This window comes from Molothrus aeneus, chromosome 4 (assembly GCF_037042795.1).
Source record: "Molothrus aeneus isolate 106 chromosome 4, BPBGC_Maene_1.0, whole genome shotgun sequence".
NCBI lineage: Eukaryota > Metazoa > Chordata > Aves > Passeriformes > Icteridae > Molothrus > Molothrus aeneus.
In genome coordinates, this window is record NC_089649.1 from 61069001 (window position 1) to 61092774 (window position 23774).

The window sequence follows — 23774 nt, forward strand, 5'->3', positions numbered from 1 at the left end:
TTGTTGGTATTTTCTGGATATTTCCTTTTTGCTCATTTTCAAGTTAAATGTATTTGAGGGCCATGAATAAAAAGCAATGACTGTAGTGTTAATATGCTGCTTCACTTTTTTCAGCCATGTTGCGCTGTAATTGTTGTAGAAACAACATATTTGAAGCACACCAAGGTTTGTTTCTGGGTTTTTATATTATGCATATATTTTTATATCATGTAAGTAAAGATGAGGAAGGTGGAATGGGTGGACCCTGTCTTCATCCAGGTGCACATCAGAGTTCCTGATAAACATGATGGGGACAGGATCCAGCCCTTCAGAAGCTGAAGGTGAGAGAGCATTGCCTAATGGTAGCCAGGTGTGTTGCCAAGACACTGCTCTCTGTGATTGCTGGGCTCCTTGGCACCTGACCAGAGCCTTTCTGGAAGCAACATCCTGCAGGAGAAGACAGCTGTGGGTGTGCAAGCAGGCTGTCCCTCAGGGAACAGGGAGAAAGACCAGGAACACAGCAGGTAACAAGCACACAGGAGAAGGGAAGGGCAGGCCCCTCTTACAGGCACTCTAGGGCAATGTTCATCTGTGGGGAAATTCCTTCCTTTCACTTTGTAGCTCAATCCTAGTGCAAGAGAGAAGCTGGAGAGGTGAATGTCATATCTACCAGGCCATGACTCTTTCACTCTTACTTGATGCCCATGCAGCTGGAATAATTGCTGTGCCAGGCCAGGATTCTCTACACCCTCTCAGGTCACTGTCCTAAGCAAAGCAATGCAGAACAAAGCCCCTTCTTGGCCTCCATTCTCCTGGTGTGTGGATCTACAAGATGAGTGGAGACTGACTTTCCTTTTTTACTTTTTTTCAAGTTAGAGCTGCTCTTTGAGATATCAGAGGTGTGGACTTGCTTTGCAGGCAAAACTCAACCAATTATTTACTTCCTACTCCCAGCTAAAGGTTTAATCCACAACGGTCAGGATGTGGAAAACTTCACAACATAGTATTTTACAAGGGAGATCCAGTTCCCTGTACCCAAAGATACAACATAGGTGGAGTTCCAAGAGTTTCAGACTCTGCAAAGACAGCTTTTCTTTTCACATTTGGATTCACTTCATTTGTGTTTTGGCAGCATCTATAAAACTGAAGGAGAAATCTATAATATGTGAAGCAAAATAATATTCTTCATTTAAAGGGAAATAGGAGTAAAGTGTTTCATTTACCTATCCAGATTAATCTGAAAGTCCCATTACAAGCTCTACCAGACTCTTCCATGAAGAGTCTGATATTGCAGGGCTTGTTCCACCTGGTTGATCAAGTGTGTCAGGAAAAGCAGTGAGGTGAGAACCAAAGTGTCTTTTCTAGCCCAACATTTCTTTTTATAGAAGCTTTGCTGTTTCATGAGACCAAGTTTGGTCACACATTTTCCAAGAACTTTCTCTTTGTAGACCAGCAAAACTTTCACTGATTAATTGAGGCCATACAACATAATATTTCTTGTTTTCCAGCCTTTGGTGAGAAGGTGAACTGGGGCCCCTGTGACCTCTGTTTTGAAGCCAGAGAGTTTTATAAATTTTGACAGCTTGCTTTGACTGTCAGGAGCTTGTCTGCCTTCTACAGCTAGGAGGGCACACAGGAAGCCCATGGGAGCAATGTCCCATAGCTTAATTTCTAACAGCTTAATTTGATTCCATAAACATAGTTCTTACCTAACTAGCACATGTGTTTCTTTATGGCTTAGTTAGTTTCTTCATTTTCAGCTTGGAGTCATAAATTGTTGTAGGGTTTCTTAAAATACAATTTGCTTTTATTTTTAAAGCTTTGGAATTAAAGTGATATATTTTTTAAGTACTCAATCAAATCTAAAAACTATGGATAAAAACCAAATATGTTCTACTAAAGCTGGCTGGATAATATACAGGAAAAGGCATCAGATATCTAAATAATTTGCTCTGACTATAGAGAGTTTGCTAGGAATAAAAATGATGGAGTGATCTCTAAACCAAATGTTTCACGATGGAGTGATCTCTAAACCAAATGTTTCATTGTAGGACACCACAAATTATACAAGTAGTTTCTTATGTGGTTTTGCTGCTTAGTGTCTTTGCTTGCTATAAATATCTGTCATTTATATATGACTTATTTTAGTACTTCCACCTTGACAGTGACAATGGTGTGATTGAAATCTCAGAAGTCCCAGAGGAAAATAGGTTGCTTTTAACATCTTCCACTACACAATTCAAATTGTTTGCAAATTTTCTGTGAAGGACTTTCTGGTATAACAAAGAATCTTAAAATTTGAGTCAAGTATCAGAAATTAGCATGGCATTTTTAAAATAAAGAATCCAAAATATTTAAGTAATATGTGTAATGGATAAGGAAAACCTCAATATAGTGGAAAGAGTAGAAAAAGAATAATAGATTAGAATGAAGCACCTGATTGGGAAAAGCCAGCAGTGATTCACCAAGGACAAATGGGATTTTCCAAACTTTATCATGACAAGGTAACCTGCTCAGTTGATATGGGGCAAGTGGTTCTCATTGTTTACGTGGATTTCTCTAAGGCTTTTGAAACAGTTTCCCACTGTGTCCTTTGTGAGAAATGTATGTGTTATGGTATAGAAAAGTGATCCATGTAATGGGTGGGAACTGGTGATGGGCTGCACCCGGGGGAGGTGGAAAAATCTCCTCCTCAAACAGGGAGCCTGTCACAAGTGGGGTCCCCCAGAGATCAATATTGGGTCCAACACTGCTTAAAACCCTACCAAATGATGTGGATCATGGGATCAAGTGTACCCTGAGGAAGTCCTCTGATGATACCAAAGTGAGTGGGAAAGTGGACACCTTGGAGAACTACCCTGCAGGAAGACCTCTGTAGGAGTGGGCTAACAAGAACCTTATGAAGTTCAGCAAGTGTAAGGTCATCAGCCTGGGAAAATATAGTCCAGGGTGGGATCTGTCCAGCTGAGGAACAGCTCCAGCAGCTCTGGAGGTCCAGGTGGACAGCAAGCTCAGTGTGGGTGACCAGGGTGCTGCCATGGCAAAGAAAGCCAAGGGGAGGTTGACTTGCATCAACAAGTGCATCACCAACAGAGACAAAGTCATTGCCCCACTCTATTCAGCACTTGCCAGGCCACATCTGAAATATTGTGTTCAGTTTTGGTCCCCACTACACAAAAAAGCTGTGGACAGGCTGGAGAGGGTCCAGAGGAGGGCCACAGAGGTGATCAGAGGAGTGAGAAATACGCCATAAGAGGAAAGTCTGAGAGAACAGGGCTTGTAGAGCCTTGAGAAAAGAAGGATTAAGGGAGACCTTATCACCATGTCCCACTACCTAAAGGTTAGCTACCAAGATGGAGACTCCCTTTTACAGGGAGTCACATGGAAAAGACAAGGGGTATTGGGTACAAGTAACTCCTGGGAAGATTCCAGTTGGACACAAGAGCAAAATTTTTCATAACAACAATCAGCCATTTCAAGAATCTGTCCACAAAAACAGTGGAGTCTCTAAAACTCTTTGAATATTCAGCCGGACAGGTTGCTGTGCCATCTTGTCCAGACTGGGGACTGTGGTTTTTCCCAGAAAAGTTGGACCAGATGATCCTTGAGATCCTTTCCAACCTGGGATTCTATAAAAGTGTGAACCCTTTTCTATATGAATGCTGCTAACCTAAGCAGGCCTGCTCCTTCCTTTGTTCTCATGGACAACATCTAAATAAATGAATCCACTGCAACACTTCAGCAAATCAGATTTCAGCAAGGTCTTAGAGGTACTCCCCAGCTCTTCTGCACTATTTCTGGTATCACTACTACTCTACAGCACTAACTGATATTCTAATGAAGACCCTGGGCCAGATTAATCTCTCACAGGGTAACATTTGTCACTGTAGGAATATATCTGTTTATAACCAGGAAAAGAATCTAACTCTTTATAATTGCTTTATAATATGATTCTTATCTTATCTCCTTTACTTAAACTTTGAGCATCACTTCAGGCCTAAAATGACAGTTTTCATTTTACAGATGTAATTGAGGAGTTGTTCGTTATTACCGCTGTTAACACTTGCCAAGCAAATTAAAAAAACACAACAATGCTTCAAAGATTAACTTTGAATCCTTTTGTATCAGAAAGGAAGACTGAACTGTGATCCCACATTTGAACTTGAAGAAATGATTTTGGAGTCCAAGCCTCTCCATAAAAAGAAAAAGCGACTTGCCAAAAACAAATCCAAAGATGGAGCTAAGGAAACATGCCCACTGGTAAGATGGGGACTGTGGCTGCAGTCAGTGGCATTTTGTTTACACTCTAATAGGCAAACACAGTTATGTTCAGCTTTATCATCTCTGAAAATATACTCAACCTCTCCATCTGTCATTTTATACATTGCATAAATCACCTCCAAAGCAAGATGAAAAGCAACCATTTATTTCAGTCAAATAGTAACAACATCTTTAAACTAGAATAATTTTTAAGATTATCACAGATGCTCATTTAAAGTATGAAAAACTGTTGCCAGTTGCGAAAAACACTTCCCACACATGCACAAATAGTTACAAAGAGTATTTATTTGCTACTACTACCCAAAATGAAAAGTATGCAGTGAAAAGGCTCGTTATTTATAAATATGTTAAAGCTGTCTCTTCCACTCTTGACTAATGTGTGCCATGTAGAAAGATGCATTGTATGAACAGTCAAGAGTACCGAGAAGATTAATAATAATTTCCAGACTTGAATTATCATCCCAGTGAGGTTTTATAAATTATGCTGCTACTCCTAATGATTTTGAATGTTCATGCAAGCTGTTCTTCCTAGAGCTATCAGATGTAAAAATCCTCAGGAATTCTTTGTGAAGAACTTCTTCCAAAAGAATGAGATTGATTGTGCTATCACAGCCCAATTTAATGAGTCTTCGAAATGCCTCTTGATAGCATTCATTCATAAGCATTTTGTTCAGTGTTGTTTGTGTTGTTGTGATTTTTGTCTATGATTCCTCATCTTTTTTAATCAACCTATTCATGCTGTTTTTTAAAGAACGTACACCTGCAGCAGTGCTTGGAAACCGTTAGGAAAGAATTCATCATATTCAACAGAGAGAAGTAAGTGCATTTCTTAATGCCTCTTTAGCATTCAGTACTAAAATTAAATTGAGAACTATTTTTTTTCTCACAGTGTAAGGGAAGGTGATTAATGATCACAGCAGCAGAGCCTAAAAGACTGGATTTCCATTGATTTCTTCCTCTTATAGTCTCTGGTGTGATGGTTTTGTAGTTCTTGCATCTCTGCAAGCAAGCAGAAGACCTTGTGATGAAAGTATTTTAGAAATATGAGGTAAATGTTACTGGAACTCCCCAGAGAAACCATCAGTAATTAAGCAGAGGAATGCAATAAAAGGTACTACTTTTTCACAACTCAAACAAAACCAAGAGAACTCATAACTCATGAAATTTTAATGCTATGGACAGCACTGTTCTGACTTGGAAAAGCTGTTCATACTTACCCACTATTTAAAAAAAAAAAGTGTATTCCAACATTAACTATCTCAACAAGGCTAAGTATTACACCTCTACCAAACATGAAGCAAGAACTTAAGAACTTCTAATCTAAGTGTCAGCCAGGGTTGACAGAAGCACAAGACTGATTCCCAAGGATATCAATAATCTTCCTGCTTCAATTAATGCATGGCCTTTCTCTTAATTATGGCCTCTGAGTCATTGTGGACCTGTTTGTATTAGCAGATACAAGTCATAACAATAGACTTTTTTGTGTCTTTGGTCAAATTATTGCATTTCATTCAAGTGTATTCCATGTTTTTATTTGATCTAATTATATATGCAAGCCTTTCTGATAGAGTTGTGAGATGTTAAAAATTAATTTAAAAGTTGTGACTATTTTATTTAATGCATACAGTGCAGGTAATTACTGTCTCTGTAATTAAAACTGAAAAGGAACTGTCAGCTTTGCACAGTTCATAGAATAGCACAAAGGAAATTATGCCACGATCTATCTTTCTTCCTGTTACAGAAATGTCTGTGGGACATTTCTGACTGATACAGACTGCTCACAGAAAATACAAGGCCTTAGAAAGAAAAGGAAGGTCCAGCAGATTCTTCATGTTATTTTGCATGATCTCTAGCACAAGAAAGCTGGTTTCTGTAAAAGCCATAAAGAAGAGAACCCAGACCAAGTCAGCCCATAGAAAGTTTCAAGAAGCATCTTGGTGGATTCCTTGAATCAGTTGAACTACTGAATGCTTGAACTTTGTAGTTTAACCCACAAAATTAAAAATTATTAAGATCATAGTAACAAGATTAGAAAAATATTACATTGGTTAATCAATTTAATGAGTTTCCTAGAAGCTGTTCATACAAGTAATTAATTTCCAGGTATTAGTCTCCCACCTACCCTAGAGTCATATATGAGGCATATCCAATATGCAGCAATTTTTGGAAGTTAGAACACCAGATTTTGTAAGACACTCAAAATCTCATTGGTGCGTTCACTACCTTGAACAATGTTTCTTGTCATGGTTTTACTGCGTTATTCTTGAATCTTTTTATGCATAGAAAATTTTTTCATTTGTTTCATATTGCACAACTACAGTAACAACACAAGCTATAAAGAACTCTGAGAGGCTGATGAGAAATCAAGTTTAAATGGAGTACAAGCAAAATGGAAGCAAAAGGTAAAGCACATGCACTTCAACCAGAAAAGCATGTGTTTTGGTCATTGCTTGATTGGCTTTGACAAGGTAAAGGAAGAAAATTTAGTTTAGACCTATAAGAGATCCTGCATTGTCTAAAGCCAGATCACAACCATTTCTCTTTTCAATTGCATCATAGCTTAAGAAAGACATGGAGAGACTTCTGTAATATTTTTCAAGGAAAAAAAATGTTAAGAAGGGGGGAAGCAGATGTCAAATGTTTGAAGTGCAAAGCGAATTCAAGTTAATGAGAACAAAACAGGAGCAGTGGCAAGCAGACATGCCATCATACCAGAAGCTACACGGCATACACCAGAGGAACTCAGGGTGGGTTTCCTCAGACCGTCTGTGCCCTCAGGACTGGATGTACAAGCTGAGGCTGTGCTTACATGTGTTTCCAAAGCCACATGGCCCATCAACTTCTTAGGAACAGCTGAAGATGCTGAAAGATGTGAACCATTTCTTCCTACAAATATAATACATATTAGAATGTGATTGTATCATTAGGTGAGGTGCCAATCCCAAACAGGGCTTTAAGTCACTCTCAGATTAAAGCAGCCAGATGTTTTGATATTCTTCCATGTTCTTCTACACAGAGACTGTTGAAAGTATCTGTGTATTTCCTTAGATCTTCATTATATTCAGCAGCAAAAATCTACATTTTATTGTCACTTAAGCCTTCTGCTCAGTTTACTTCAGTGTCACAGAACACTACATAAATACTAATAAAGGATGGGAAAAAAATAGCATGTGTTTCAAGGGAAAAAAATGAGACTCCCCATACTACAAGGATGCAAGGAAAAAATCCAGATGCTTCACACTGAGCAACATTAAGTCAGGTATTAATACATAGGTAATTTTGTGGTGCTAGCCATCACAGTTACCACAACATCTTTCAATTCAATAATTGTAAAATATCTGCTATTAAAAGCAAAATCTGATATTTTTGAATGCCTTGCTGGCAGCTCTACACGGTGCCTCTTTTCTACTGTGTGTCTTTCATCCTGCAACAGACACTGCAAATCTTGCAATGTGTCATCCTTGCTTTCTTCTCAAGAAGCTCAGGAGACTATCAGAAACTCTTAGATTGTAGGCAAGAGGAGCAGGGGCAGGCAGGGAAAAGGCCCACTATGCTAAAAAGAATTTAAACACAGTGAAAGAGACTGAAGTATGTTAAAAGTTTTGGTTAATGAAGACAAAGACAGAATGTGCACATTTATTCTGTTGCTTTCTGTATTTAAGTAATGGAAAACTGGTATTTGTAGGAATGTTTTAAGCAAGGGTTTTATGGACAAAGACATGAAGTTAGTGATTGTCAGCAGTGGGTAAAAAGTTAGATTTGTGTCCCTTACACAATCCTGATTAGAGGGCATCATCTTCTGTTGAATATTTCAGTGGATGTGAGATACAAATTAAAATATCTCTCTGTGTGTGTGTGTGTGTTGATGTGACATGGGGGTATGGAATCTGTCCACAGTGACATTATCTTCCAGTACCTACAAGAGAGGGGCACACATTGCCCTGATCCAAAGTAAAATAACATAGGAAAATCCTTTTGCAGGATTTGTTTTCTGTTGTTAAAAGTGTCAGTGTAGTCTCTTAGTTTTAAACACATAAACTAAATAAACTCTGATATACAAATAACACTGATTAGCTTGAAAATAGTATCTAAAGTAGTTTTCAGGGATCTGTTTGGCTCCTGTTTGTGGCAAAATAACTAGTTTTTTAATTTCATTTCTGTATATAGATTTTTTTTTAATATCCAGAAACGCAGCACCAAACATTTTCCAGTATCTTAATGTGTATTTCCATAGACTTGCCAGCAATTTTTCCAGAATTTGCTATAATTTATTTTTCCAGAATTTGATATAATTTATAAGTATTTGATATAATTTAGATAAATGTAGGCTACATTTTCAAGTTTTCTTTTTTTAATTTTGTGTGTGTGTCTGTGGTGTGGGAGATTGTGCAGATAAAACCACATTGTTTGCTTGTAGCTTTATTAAAAAGCTGAGCAGAGATTATTTTGCCATTTTTGTGCTGTTATCACTAAACAGATCTTCACAAAGAACTACATCTCTTTATGAATATCCAAAATCTGGAATGACCAGAAATTAAGAAAAAGACCCAATATTTGCATGTAATGAAATAATATTTCTTACCCTTTATGGTCCTGAGTCTCTTCTTCGCCCTGAAAGATGCCTTTAAGATTGCAGATGTGAGAAATCAAAGAGAAGAAAACACAAGAAATATTTGCTTATCAGGCAGAATAATCTTTCAGTTAGATGCTTCACAAACTTAATCAAAATTATCAGCCTGCTAAAGAAAGCAAAATCAAATATCCACATTTTACTGTCTAGAATATGTATTTCATATATCCAATGTACATGAAAATGGGTTAGAATTCTGCAAAACTATTTTAAGAAATGCAATGAACTGATTAGGAAAAGATCCATGTTTTTAATAATTCCAGTAAAAACTTTCAAAACATTCCTAGTGATTTTGAATTTGGAGGTTTTTAACTTAATACTACTATGCTGCAATAGCATTGTTATGATATTCAGCTGTCTTGTTCCCACTGATCTGAACAGATTTGTCTCTGCCCTAAGTACTGATACACCTTATTCCTCTTTTCAGTATTTATTCAATGCTAGCACACTAAAAAATGTGCCACAGATTGAAGCACATTACTCTGTCTTTTCCTGCTATCATTCCTTCCATTTGAGCATATCTAGTTCTCTCATAAATGATCCTGAACAGCTTGAGGTGAACAGACAGCTCTCTGTTCCCAGAATAAACACCAAAAACTTGAGGGAGCATATTTTAAGCTTACTATAATACTTAAAATCCTCTTGTCTTTTTTTTTCCATATCATAGAGGAAAAGCTTACTTAATATTCTCTGCATTATTTATAAGATGAAATTTATTATGTCTCTTATTTTAGTTCATTTTCTTTCCTTTTAATTGTCTTTTAAGATTCAAATCCAGAGTCCCTGAGTACTCCCTTTCATTTCAGTTTGATTGAAATTGAATATTCATAATGATTTGCAGTGTAATTCATTGAACGTATTTTTCTTAATATGTATTTTATGTCTCTTAGTGTCTCTGGAGATATTTATCATAATCCTTCAAATATCCGAATGCTTTTTGGATGAGGCTGCAGTCCTTTTCTTGCCCCTTCTGCTGACCTTAATTCAGTTCAAATCCATTTCTTTCTGAGCATTTCTAGAGGTTACACTGCTCTTCACTGAACCTTTCTTCTCCCTTTTATAATGGATCTGTCTGCTTTTGGAGATTGCTCTTACAATTGGAAAGATGCTTTTCTGAATGTGATGATTGAACCTGGTTGGTGTTTGGGCAGTAATAACTGTTGCTTGCCCACAGAAGCCCTTTCACTTCTGCCTCTGGTTCCTGCTTGTTGTTACTGGTTTAGAATTACCAATGCAAATGTCACTCTCTTCTTAGTGAGCCAAGCTACCTAAAAGTTTGAGCATAACAGTCCCAAACTGGTAATTTTTCTATAGGTGCACCTTCAAATTCACTTTTTTTGGAGAAAGGAGTGGTCATACAAATGCCCTTGTTTCTCTTGTTGATGTGTTCTCTTCACTGTTTCATGGAGGGGAAAAAAAAATTACAAAGGGTAACCAGTATCTGGAAGCTCATTGTAAAAGTCTTCCAGGAAAACTGGTCAAAGTGCTCCCAAACAAGTACTGACATCACTATAATGGCTGCACTCCACCATCCAGCTTTGGGAATGAAAGTTGCATGGCGGTGCATCTGTCAGCACATTCTCCACCTTGAAATGTGGTCCTGGAAGGATCAGGATAACAGATAAATCCTCAGCACTGGAGGCCAGAAATGAGTTTCTATTCACAGAAAACTAAATACAAATACAACTCATAAAAACTAATTGGCAGTCAATTCACAGGCAGAGGAAAGAGGAGTCTTCATTTGTACATCTCAGACTTTGGAGGGGAAGCACAGCTGTATAATTCTGAGTACCAATTTTTTTTTTTAAGCAGGTTACATGGGACAAATCATATCTCTGATAAATAAAGGCTGCATAACAAGTCATGACTGTTCCATTGCCATAGGGAATTACCTCCATGAGGTAATTACCTTCATCTCTCTTTATGTCCCACACTAACATAAATTTTCACTTGGTATGAGTCTCCATAAACTGAGTCATGAAGACTGAACTCCTTGTCCTGTTTTAAGACAGCAATTTGTGCCCAGTTGCTGAAGCAATGCAGAAACAAGCCAGTAATGAGATAAAATGAGATAACATTATTACTGCAAGTCACTCTGATGTCCATGTGTCTGTTGAACACATTCATAGACGAGTTGGAAAGCAAAGTGAATGCTGAGGTCACAAAGTTCACTTATGATACCAGAGTAGTCACAACTAAATGTGAGTGAAAAGAGCTGCAGCAGATAATGATGGTCATGGTTCTGAGTTACAGAAAATGGCAGCTCAAATGGGTGAGAAAATGGCAGCTCAAATTCAGTACTGATAAATGCAAATACAGTCAGAAGAAGAAAATCTAAATTTTATATTAGACTCAAAATTAGCTTCAGTTATGAAGGAGGGAGAGTTTGAAAAGACTGTGGATAGCACAATGGTTAGGGGAAGACTGAAAGATATATATATATGTTCCTGCAAAAACCAGCCACAGATAAATGTATGTTCAATACATACACCTGCATCTTCCATTCTGTGTACAGCTCTGCTTCCTTATCTCAAAAAGGTTAAAAAGGACTTAGAAAGTTTTCAAGAAAAACAGGATTGGCCAGGAGGGTGACATGGGTCATGTTGAAGGATTAAATAAACTTGAACTAATTTAAACTCAGAGAAGAGGCAACTGAAAAGAGAGAAATAGGATAAATAATAACATGTTCTGAAACTTATTGAGAAGATGACTAAGCAATGATTATTCACTCTTTGTGGTAACCAAGGTCACAAAGTTATCAGGCAGCAGGTTAATAAGAAAATCAACCATGCTTTTTTGTGAAATGCAGTATGTTGCTGAGTGGTGATTTGGATGTTAAACATAGAAAAAGATTCAGAAGAGGATTAGAGAAATTCATAGGAAAAAATCCGTTAAGGTCCTTGAGATATGAGGCTTCTGATGCAGTCATTGGTTCAGGAAATCTGGAAATGTCAGAAGGAAGGGGAATATACCACAGCAGACATTTGTCTCCACTCAGCCTATTGGTCAACATCCTGCACAAGTGTCTGGGCCACTGTGAGAGGGGGGAATCTCTGTTAGGAGGGATTGCTGGGCATGTGCATTTATGGCTTCTCACAGCTTCCAAGGTTTCCATTTTCATATAGTCGTCACAATAGCACAAGGGTTGAACAGTAAAATATGCATATTTATGCATACAAGTATGCATATATTGTATATATGAAGGTATGCATGTATATATATGTGTGTGTGTGTGTGTGTGTGTGTATATATTTGTATGTATGTATGTATATATATATCTCTAACCTTTTGGAAATAGGAAAAGAAATGCAGACTTAGGTCAGTAAGAGATTTAGGTAAGATTCAGACTGTCCATTGCTGTGTTCCAGGACACATCCCCATCCTTTGGGGAGACCTCCCATTTGGAGGTGATTTTCCTGTGTCTCTCCTGGGGCTCAGTTCATGCTCCTGTTGTGGGGGCACCTCTCTGACTGACCTGGGCACATGCTGTTCAGTGGAGTGGCTTCTGCAGATCCCTGTGGTGGGCACCACCTTTCCCACACCTTGTGCAGGGGTTTGGTGATTCACTGAAGGCTGCAAATTGTGCTGTGCAATCACAAGTGAACTCCTGGCTCAGTCTCCTTTTGGGGAGTCCCCCCTACAGGGAATGAAGGACCTGCACAGCTGATCAGACTCCTTGTGGAGTTAAGTTTGGGACTGGAGCAGAGAAATCGTGCATAAAAAATAGCTGAGGAAGGATGAGCCTGCAGAGAGGTCAGTGCAGGCTGTGGCTGTTCCCTGGCAACTCCCAGCCTTTAGTTCCTGGAAGTTGGTGCTGTGAGAAGGGCAGGGCTGAACCTGCTTGCTCCCAGATGCATATGTCAGCCTGAGAATGTTTATTGTCAGGTCTAATAATCAGGCTGAGCCAGACTGACTTTAGGGGTGTGTTGGCTCTGTCTGGGTGCCAGGTGCCCACCAAAGTCACTCAATCATGGCCCTCCTCAGCTGGGCCGGGGAAAGAAAATACAACAAAAGGCTCATGGGTTGAGGAAAGGACAGGGAGAGGGAGATCACTCGCCAGTTACTGTCGTGGGCAAAACAGGCTCAGCTTGGGGAAGGTTAATTCAATTTATTGCCAATAACTAAAAGACCAGGATAGTAATAAATAAACCCCAAACCTTAAATCCACCTTCCCTCTATGCCTCCCTTCTTCCTGGGCTCAAGTTCCCTCCCAAAACCTCTGTCTCCTCCATGACAGGGGCACATGGGGATGGGGAATGCAGCCAGTTCACTGCATGTTGTCTCTGCTGCTGCTTCCTCCTCACATTCTTCCCCTGCTCCAGTGTGAGTTTCCTCACACAGACTGCATTTCTTCATGAACTGCTACAGAGTGGGTCCCTTGACCTCCCTGTGATCTATCCATCTATCCATTAGCTGAACAAAAGGGTGAGCCTACACCCTGCAGGATACCAAGGCAGGCTAGGAAATTAATGTCTTTTTTAAAAAAATGATGGTTGGCCCACGCTGCTGACTCTGTCCTGGTCTGCCTCAGGCTTCCTCTGGCACAGAGCAGGATTGTGCCTTCCTTGTTTACTCAGAAATGCTTAGAAAATTCATACACTTTTCAGTGATTTCTGTTTTCCTGAAAAGACTTCTGAGATCACTCTGTGCTGAGGCTGAAGAAAAGAAAAGCCCACTATTAACTCTCCCATGCTTTCTGCTCCTCTGCTAGGTTTAAAGTGGGAATTTAATAAACAAACCAAAAAAGAAATTAGCTATATACAGCTGTCTTTTGAGATAGTTATAATTAGCTATATAATTACTTAGTTAAATTAATTAGATCTCCATGGTTGAGATTCTTTTGAATCCTTCATCATTTAAAAAGTGTTTAACTCTCCTTCTTTCATTTCTACTCCTTTTTTTCCCTGCATTTTCCACCTTCGCTGTTGTTTTCTACCTGTTTTTCAAGGTAGTCTTCCATGCTGCTCTATTGTTAATGTGGTTCCTGGAATAATTTTTCCCAGGCCAAAATGACTCTCTGAAGCAAATCCCTTCATGTTTCAGGGGTCATCATAGACCAAAGGCTGCCCAAGAAGCAGCTGGAATACACCAGCTCTGGTTGCAGATTAGAGATCAGCCAGGAGGATGTGAGGCAGTCTGTGCCACTCACTCAGCTCCCAGGCATTGATCCCTACCTAAAATGCAGGAATTAGATTCCCATGCAGTGCTCTGTTTGCTGCCTGTCATGAGAGCCCTCCCAGACACCACTGGGCAATAGGAAATGGGTGAATAATTTGTCAGATGTTCAGGTTACCAGGTAACCTAAGCAGGATTAAAAACTATTTCTGCTATATGTTGTTATGAAGTTAAAGCACACGTTTTCAAATTGGAGGATTTCATTGTATTTGGACAAACTTGACTCTGTTCCTTAAGATTTACACTGAGCAAAGTTACTATTTTCTTCTTTATGAATGAAAGTGTAAATTAAGCAAATTGTCTGAATTTCTGATCAACTCATAGGCTCATTTTTGCTAACTTTTTTTTAAAAAAGAGGCAAATCTGGAAATTTTCAGTGCTTTATGACAAATTTTATGGCTACTTTGTTTTGAAAAGTACAAATACTCTTCCCAAGATGCTTATTCAGTTAAAAATACCTTGATTGGAATCCCTTGCTCACTTCTTCCTTTTTTATTTCACCTTTTCACTGAAAGATATAGTTGAATAAAAACATGGCACAAGAGAACTAGTGAGCAGAAAAAAGGAAATATAAGAGAAAAAGTGACACTCATTTACAATTATAAAACACTGTCAGCTTCTTCCATTCTCACAAAAATAGAATACAGCAAGGACCAATTTATAAGAGAAACCTTAAAACATGCAGGCAGAAAAGTATTAAGTGACTGTGTATCAAAGTCCATTCTTATTCTTTACAGAGGAAAGCAGATGACAAGCCAAGCTGCTCATTGTCCCAGAAGCCATGCTCCACTATCAGTATTTCCACAATCATTGCCTGCAGTCAATATTAAAATGATGGCAGAAAAATAATGGGTGAAGTTTTCAAAGTGGAGTGTGAGATGCACGTGCATACAGCCCATTATTTTTGAAAAGAGATGTGTGCACTGCAGGACCTACATTTTACTGCCAAACCCTTGCCCTGTTTTTGCAGTGTCTGCTTTACTGAAGTGCATGAGCTGCTATAAAGGTTAGACAGGGGTTTTATAAATGATCAGGTTTTGCATGATTTTGGAGAAGTGACTCTTCTTCTGGCAAAAACATGAGAGATCATGGGTGCTGTGAACATTTATCCTCAGTGCCAAGCCAAGGGAAGAGTCCTTTTGGGCCTGCTGGGTGAGCTGATGCAGAAAATGAGCTGGTATGACCAACATCATTAATTTCCACCTGTCAACCACCCACTTACCACTGAACACTTATTATTTAGGACTGAAAACCAAAACCTATCCCTTTTCATGAGGGATATACCAACATGTACCGTTCAAACTACCCAGCAGCTTTGTGGTTATAATTTTTATCACACCCAGTGTGAGTCCTTTTGAATCCTCACAGTCCAAATATTTCTGGTCTTTCTAGAACACGTTTTTCTGCATAATGCCACTTAAAAATGTGAGTAACACAGAGATATAGTCTGTACTTGTTCCACAATAAGGAAATCTTATTGCTGCAGTTAGACTCCAAAGTCCCATTAAGTTTTCCTTTTTATACCTTTTGACTGGAAATAATGGAGATGGATGGGGATATAGTCTGTGGAGCTCCAGACTGCCACAAATGTTACAAACTACTTGGGCTAAGCATTTCATATTTCTTTTGTGTGGAACTAAGCCTTGAAGCCAGTTTCAATAACCAGCTGCTAACAACTTCAATTTCCTTAGGAAGCAATTTCTGGACCATTTGGTAAAAGTGCTTAGTTATCAATCAAACAAATTAGTTGTGTTCAGGGACAGGCAGTGGTGGTGTGGGAATAGTTAAAGAGTCACCAGCTTGAGGAAGAAATTGTGCTGACCTGTTGTGATGTATTCATCCAGGCATTTTCTTGGTTCTGTTTGTACACAAATTTGGATGCATCAATACCACACAGAATAAAAATTAAAATTAGAAACAAACAGTGGGAAAGAGCAGTGGTTACCAAACTGACACCTTGCCTGCCCTCAGTGCCAAGAAATCTCTCACTCCATCCTTGGCTATCTTAGCAACTTGCTCCCATCTTGGCTGGACATGCTGGGTGTCCCCAGCTCCGGCAGGATCCCTGTGGGACATTGTTACTGTGGGGATCTTCTTACTTTGTGGAGTCCCTCTACAGAATTACACCACCCTGTAAAAACTATTTGGATGAAAGTTTTTCAGCATGACAATATCCAGCAATTTTAGTTATATAACACAACTTCCAGGTTTCTATTTTCTATGGCTGGGATACAAAAAATAGTGTCTGTCTCTGTCCCTTTTCCAGCTTCTTTTAAGTCCTTCACAAAATGTCATTGATAGATCTTTTCTATTGAGAATGAAAAGTTTCTAGTGCTATGTTATTTGCCAGCTAATTCTAAAAATATGGGATTTGGACATTAGGACATTTACTGCTTTTTAAAAAGTCCCCTTGTGACTTCTGCATCTGTGGTCCAGTAGCCAAAACACATGACATGGTCAGAGACATGTAGATTAAATAGTTCCTTCCTGAGCACAGTTATCCCTCATGGCAGATCAGTCGTTTTTTTTCCTCTAATTCTGACATGTTCAGAATTAACTTTACTGCAAGGCCATCTGCACAAGCCACCAGCATTACTTCTGTGTAGCTGTTAAATCATACAACTGAGATGAGTTTCTGATTATTTAGCAAACTATCCTCCAGGATTCATGAATTTCAAAAACCCAACATAGACATGCCTCATCTATTCAGATCTCAGTCCCCATCCCTTGAGAAGAATAACTGGGATAAATATTCCACAGATTTATCTATTCCTCAGGACTTATCCCAAGGAATGTAAAAGTTTTCATTAATAGGCTTTTGTTTCCTACAATAAAACGAGTTTCTAGAATTCATTTTATTAAGCTCTTCTTTTCCCCAAACCAAAAGCAAATGCATCTGTTTTCTCCAGCAAAGTGAAATATCAAGAAACCAAGGTAAAATGCTAAATCTAGAAATGGCAAAGCAAATCCACTGCCCATTCAGACGGTTCTATTTCCTCCACACTCAGGACACTTGTTTTGCAGCTTTGGCAAACTCACTTGCAGATTTTTCATAACAAAAAGAGTTTTCTTTAGGAGGTGGCGAGTGTGGGAGTCTCAGGGGAGGGGCAGCTCTGCCTGGCTTGAGTTCTCTTTTGTCAGTGGAAAGTCTCTTTTGTCCTCTCATGGTTGCAGAGAGCAGACTCACAGTTTGAAACAACTCCTGGCATTTCTGAGGCTTCAGTTTCACCCTGAAAGGTGCAGCCTGGCAGGACCCACTGAGGAATGCATCAGCTGCACAAAGGTGGTACCACACACCAGGCAGTGTAACACATGGCTCTCAAACACAGCAAGTACATTTTGCAAAGCCTGATGCCAGTGCTCTATACTGCTGTAGTGGGCTTGGATCCAGTATTTCTCCTTCTCTGAATTCCCTTCCACTGACTGATATCAGATTCGAGATCCAGTATCAGAAATCAATGCGGCAGGAATGCTACTATAGTACCTGAGTATTGAGAAAATAAGAGCCTTAAAAAAAAATTATGGCTCACACAGGCTCTTTCTCTTTGCCAGAAATACTGACAAAACCAAGATGTGACTGGAGGTTCAGTCATTGTTCTTGGTGCATTCCTGCAGAGGCTGGAACAGCCTCTTTCCTCCTCGCTGCTGGAGAGGAGTCTGTGCAATGCTCAGTGTCACACACTGTCAGTATTGCATGGATCAGTGGTGAAGAGAAAGAAAACTCTTTGTTGGTTCAGCAGAACCACTCTTAGTTCCCAGCATAATTGCCTCTGAGACTCCTTATGTATTTGTACAGAACTGTCATGGAATAAATGCAACAGACACTGTTCAAACTCATTTTCATCCTCTTTTCCCTGCAGGTTTTTTTTTGTTCCATATGACTGTATCCACTAGAACCACTTGTTCACTTTTTCATCCATAGCTGGCCATTTTATTATTTATTCTTAGCCAACAGTATTCAGCACAGGAACAGGCACCTGCTTCAGATCCACCACATCAATCCATTCACCCTCCCTGGGCCCTTATAGAGTTATCACAGCCTGTAGCTGCACCAGCTTAAAGGCAAGATAAGTCATTCAATGGAGAGCAGCTTCCTACAAATGATTTATAGCACTAGTGTCATTTTTGAACAGAGTGGCCCAGACTGCATTTATTTTGCCATGATTACAGGAAACATGTCAAGGTACTCACATTTTTTAAAAGCTTAGAACATCTGACAGAAAAGTGCTCTGGGTTTGACACTAAGGAATCAAGAATACACCAAAAAGAGAGAAATTTCACTTCTGTAACAGTCCAATATTTTAACTGAAGAGACTGTGCACACATATTTCTTTGTGTCTTGACCTGAGTCTGCAGTTTTGAGGTAAAGAGAAATATAAACCAATTGCTTTATTTTATTTTTTCTGAAACTGCAGTGCTGTTGGGAGGAGGGCTTAGTCTTAGCAAATCTGAAATTTTGACAGTTATGTTGAATCTGCAACTTTTCATTCTTTGTCTTTGTCATTGAACTTATCCTACTATGCAGCCTAAAGACAAACTTCAATATTCTTCTTCATCTAGAGAACAAAGCTGAGCTGTAAGCAATTCCCTGCTGGTCCCAAGTTATCTACCGTCTTTCATTAAATGTTTGTGATTTTCTTTCTGTCCTGCCATAGCTGTTGCAGACTTTTTCTGTTCAATATTTTATTTTCCATGGTAGCTTTTAACCAGTCTGTTCTCTTTACTTTTGTATTTTTATATATTCAATAAAGCATACAGGCATAATTATACATGCAGCATAATTACATTTTGGTTGATTATACATGCACCTTCTTTTCTAATTATCACAGACACCAGACTGTAATTCCTTGTTTCACTCAGGGCTGTGAGACACAGAGCAGCACTTAGAGACACAAAGTTCTCAGCTTCCATCATTCTTGACAGCAGCTGCTTGATTTCTGATGAGAGAAGCTGAGACACAGAAATGTGTTGCAATTTGTCCAAAGGGTGACAGAGGTGGAAACAGAATCAGCATTTCCTGGTTCTTAGTCCACTTTCCCAGCCCCAAGGTACCCTTGTAAGCAGGTTTTGGTATGCCCATAATAAATAAACCCCTAGAGTGAAATCCTTAATGTAATTTTAATAACTAAATACAGTCATTAATAAGTTATCAAAGAGTTAAATAGCAGTTATTTTTTACCTCATCATCAGGTTATTAACCCATTGCTTACTTTGATAGTTTGAAATATGCAAGAAAAAGTGCCTGAAAAGGGAATACATTGAAGCACTGCTAAAAGAATATATTTCTTTAAGACTTCCAAATCCTCATATTCTGTTTCAATAGTAGACCTGGGAGTAGGAGCAGGATAAAAGAAAATAATGGAAATAAATCAGTATTATTAACCACCTCTGTAGACAGTGAAAAAATTGAAGCTGGCCAGAGGTATCTTTTGAACTCAGCATGGGCTTTATTTCTCTCCTTTTTCCACTGTCCTCCTTACATGCATTCTGCCTTTGTGTCAGTTTGAGTGGTTCTCAAAAAAAATTATAAATTGGTGTTTTCTTGCTTCATGTTGAGAGAATTCTTATTTTCCTTTTAAATTGAGCACTGTAGTAAATGCCTTCTTGCCTTCTTTTTCAGCATTTTACAAACAAAGGAAATAGACAGTTCCAGGAAGAAAGCACTTACATGTCTTAGCCTAATGCAATGATTCCTCAGAGCTCTATAGACCCAAAGTTTTTCTCACTCCACTGCTTAGCAGTTTGCAAGGTTTGCCACCCACATTTTGCAACATGAGTTTCCAAGCACTGCAGTCTTTTCTCTTGATGCCTACAAACACAACAGTCTTGTACCAGCAGCTCAGATCCCAAGATGTTTCAAGTCTCAAGTTGAAGTCTATTGCTCTCCTGGTAGTCCCTTGGATCTTTTTTGAAGATCTTGTTAAAAAAACCCCAAACCAACAAGCAAACAAAAAACACCCCAAACCAGCAAACGACCAACATCATCACATCCGCTGTCTTCCATGGTGCCAAGACAGTTTGAAGAGCTACACTCTCCATTCATCTGTGCAAAAATTACAATTTTCCTAAAGTGCTTAGGGTGAAAATCCATTGTCTTGATGCTTTGTCAACATTAATTTAAGCAACTGGTTTTAAAGATGTGTCACTGATGTTTTAATTGGAGATGATGGACAAATCTCTCATAAGGAAAGGAATCTTCCTCAGCTCATTGAACACTGGTGAAGACAATACATTAGCTTTTCAGCTGGGGACTCGTATTTTCTGTGCTACCCTCTAATAATTCACTCATACACTGACCTATAGATTCAATGGTGTCCATTGAATTTCTGCTGGACTTAAAAAACTTCACCAAAAATGCTTTTGGCAATTTGTTCCTCTAATTTGTTGTTTTCAGTCTCCCTTACAGCTTTTCATTTAATGTATCTGCCCTTTTACACAGTGTTTCCTTTTTTTTTTTTTTTCTTTAATAGCCTCCTCTATTCATCTGTTTAATTACAGTATTTTCATGTCCCATCACATTCTCTTCTGATTGTTCAGAAGTATGGTGTCTCCATATTGTTTATGCCACCTGGAAGTATTTAAGGCTTTGAAATTGACCTTTAAATTTAATTTTTGCATGCTTTTCCACTAATGACTATTTCCTAGGTATTCTATATTATTTGCAAAGTTGGGATTTTTTTGGGATATAGCACATATACCTTTTATAATTGCTGTACCAAAGAGCTCTTCCATAATGTCTCTGGTGCCAAGTCTTGGTGCCTTTTTGAGGAATACTATTTCCCATTTTGAGAAAAAAAAAACAGAGCAAAAATCCTTCAAAAAAGTAGCTGTTCATGTTTCCAAAATAGAAAAAAAAGTGTCCCACAACATCGCATAGCTTCCCCATGAATCTTTACATCTTTTCTGAAAGTTACATCTTTATACAGTGTTTGGAGGAAAATACTGAATATGACATGAATCATAGTAAAATCACAGAGATTGCTGTTGAGCAGAAATGCTGAGAAGCTCATTGATAACACAGTTGGTGGGGACTGCATGTGATTCTAGGGCTGTTGCTGTTCTCCAGAAAATTATGTCAAAAGAAGAGAACTTTGCAGTCTTTAAGCATAGGATTTTGTTGCTGATGTTCCTTGACACCACCCATGAGGCTTTGATAACATGAAGTAATAACAAGAGGAATACTGAAAATACTTTCATCTCATGTTTTTTTTTCTCTTTTACTGATGAGAGTTACTGATAATTTTGTAGGACAGCAGAGGGGAGCAGCTGTCGTGTGCCCAGTCAGCAGCTTCCATCAGCCTCCAGCTACCTGGAGGTTTTACCAAGTTGCAGCCTGAGCAGAGGTGCTAAAACCAGCACTATCCTGTGCTGGCTCTTTGTGGCAGGCATTAAGGGCAGCAGGATTTGTGAAGATCTAATTGCCCATATTTAGGAGGAAGCAATCATCAGTGTTTAGAGGAAATGGCAGCTATGAAGCTCAAGCATTGAATACAGGTGAAATGATGCAGGAATGTTTTATACCAGGAGGATGTGGCTATCCACAGGGCAGGCAGCAGCTGTCCTTCCAGTACAGCTACCTGCACATGACAGCTCTATCCATGTTTTTAACCTCTGGCAGGTTAAGAAGACAGCAGGATCAAAGTGGACAGACTTCCAGCATTGACAGCAGAGCATCTCTCCAGAGCCACGAGAAGCTCCAAGACGGGAGGAACAACAATTTGCTGGGACAGGGCTGCACCAGGGGCTGCAGCAGTTAGTGAGCCCAGCCTGCTCCCACACAGGCAGGGAGGGGGGATCCTCTCTGCACCCCTTTCCCTGCTCCCCTGCATCCATCCTGGCCCATCCAAAACAGGATCCCTGGCCGAGGACAAACCCGCACAGCACACAGGCTGAGATTCTCCACGTACAACTCTGCTCTCCTCCTGACTCTGCCCCTGGAAAAATGACCATCAGCAGCAAAATACAGTTTTTTAAGTAAGTGTGACTTTTGTTTTCAAAATCCTGGAAGAAAACTTGAAACAATTCATTAGGCAGCCTCTCAAAGATTGCCACATTCCTGGATATTTGCAAGAGACAACTGGGGCCAGCTTATCTTGAAGGCTTTAATATTACCCCCAATCTCTCTGTTAATTAAAACAGTCCAGTTTGAAATTTTGTGAAACTGCTGGACACAGCTGTCTCTAAGCATCTGCTGTTGAGTTTATAACAGATGTACATGATGTAAATACATTAATGTAGTGTCAAATAGGCCAAACACTGAATAATTTCATTTAAATACCTGAAACTCATTGAAAAAGTTGCAGTGTAAGTGTATTCACCTTGTTCTTTAACATCCTGTGTTCTGCTCTGTAGTAAAAGGTGTGACCCTGGCCAAGTCAAAGTTTTGCTAGTGACTTTAATGGATGCAGGATCAGAAACACCTTTTTATTTGTAACAATAGGCTGACTGAGCCAGAGCTGAAAAGCAGCTTAGTAAGGAGAGCTAAAAACATTAAGAATTTGCTCAGATCCATAGCTAGGTGTTATAAAATGTTAAAAAGTTACATGTGTCTCTGTTTTCATGGATCTATTCTGGATGAAACTATCTTGAATAGAAAGAAATGTACTTTAGTCAAAATATTGCTGACATGAAGTCCTTTTATTTTAAACAGCAGCCAAAATTCCAAACATTTATGATATTTTACAACTTGTACATCCACATTTTTATAATAAATGCATGTTTATTCTGTCCCATTGTGCTTTTGTTTTGAAGGGTTACCACCTGTAAGCAAATTTCATTTCAACTTTTTAAAACAATTACATTAGGGTTTTGGAAGTGAGAAACATTTTATTTGAAATAATCTATTTTTACACCATCATTTCCATTCTTTAAAAAAAATTATTTGTAATTGAATCTACTGTAAATTTTGTTTCATGTTATATGTAATTTTGGTGACAACTTTTTCACAAATACAGATTTTTATCACTCCATGAAATGTTACAGTGTTCCATATCATCAACAACAAACAGTTTACAAATGTACAAAGGTAAAGATTTTATGTCTGTCACAAGCATGGTGTTGGTCTTCTTTCTTAATTTGGTCATAGACTGAAATAATCATACAATCAAACAAAGGAGCAAAATTTTTCTGGTCATAAGATGATAAATTTCATCACCCAGAATAAACTATTTCCCATCCATCCTTTCTTTATTTTTTTTTCCTTGATATTAGTTTTGGGAAGGACCAAACTAGATAAGATTTCAGATTATTTCTGGAAACACCTATTTTTCTGTTCCAATCAAAATGCATGGTGATCTTGGACCTTGATCTGGATCTGAAAGAAAATCTTTATTTTGAGCAAGAAGAGCTGCTCTGGGTGATTTTGTACACCAACCACATATGATGCCACAGTGCTAGCACCTTAACTGAGGCTGGGAAGGCATTTTTGAAGTAAATGTCCTAACCTTACAGCCCTACTGCATTTTGGTACATATTTTAGCACCCAAATCAGATGCTTTTTGGATGATATAACACCAGAAGATGTGTTCCATGAGAGCACTTATTGCCTTTTTCCCAGTCTTGAGCCTGTAGACCACAGGAATAGGTGAGAGAAAATCTGAAATGGAACTTCCCCAGATGTTTCTCATGTGGATGTCAGGTCAGCAGAGCCTCTCCTGTCCAGCTGCACTGTCAGCCAATACACACACAGCCCCAGAGAAGCCTGGGTTTA

At 38.8% G+C, this 23774-nt stretch overlaps 1 protein-coding gene across 2 annotated transcripts in view; it reads left to right on the plus strand.

Annotated features, from left to right (window-relative positions):
- STK32B (serine/threonine kinase 32B) overlaps positions 1–23243 on the plus strand; it is a 157277-nt gene extending 134034 nt beyond the window's left edge. Inside the window, exons 10-12 of one of the 2 annotated variants that reach the window (XM_066548619.1) lie at positions 4108–4239; positions 5012–5076; positions 21684–23243. In XM_066548619.1, the coding sequence (XP_066404716.1) occupies positions 4108–4239; positions 5012–5076; positions 21684–21822 (336 nt within the window). In that variant the 3' untranslated portion in view covers positions 21823–23243. The remainder of the gene's footprint in view (positions 1–4107; positions 4240–5011; positions 5077–21683) is intronic. The other variant, XM_066548620.1, reaches the window with a different exon arrangement.
- Positions 23244–23774: the final 531 nt, after the last annotated feature.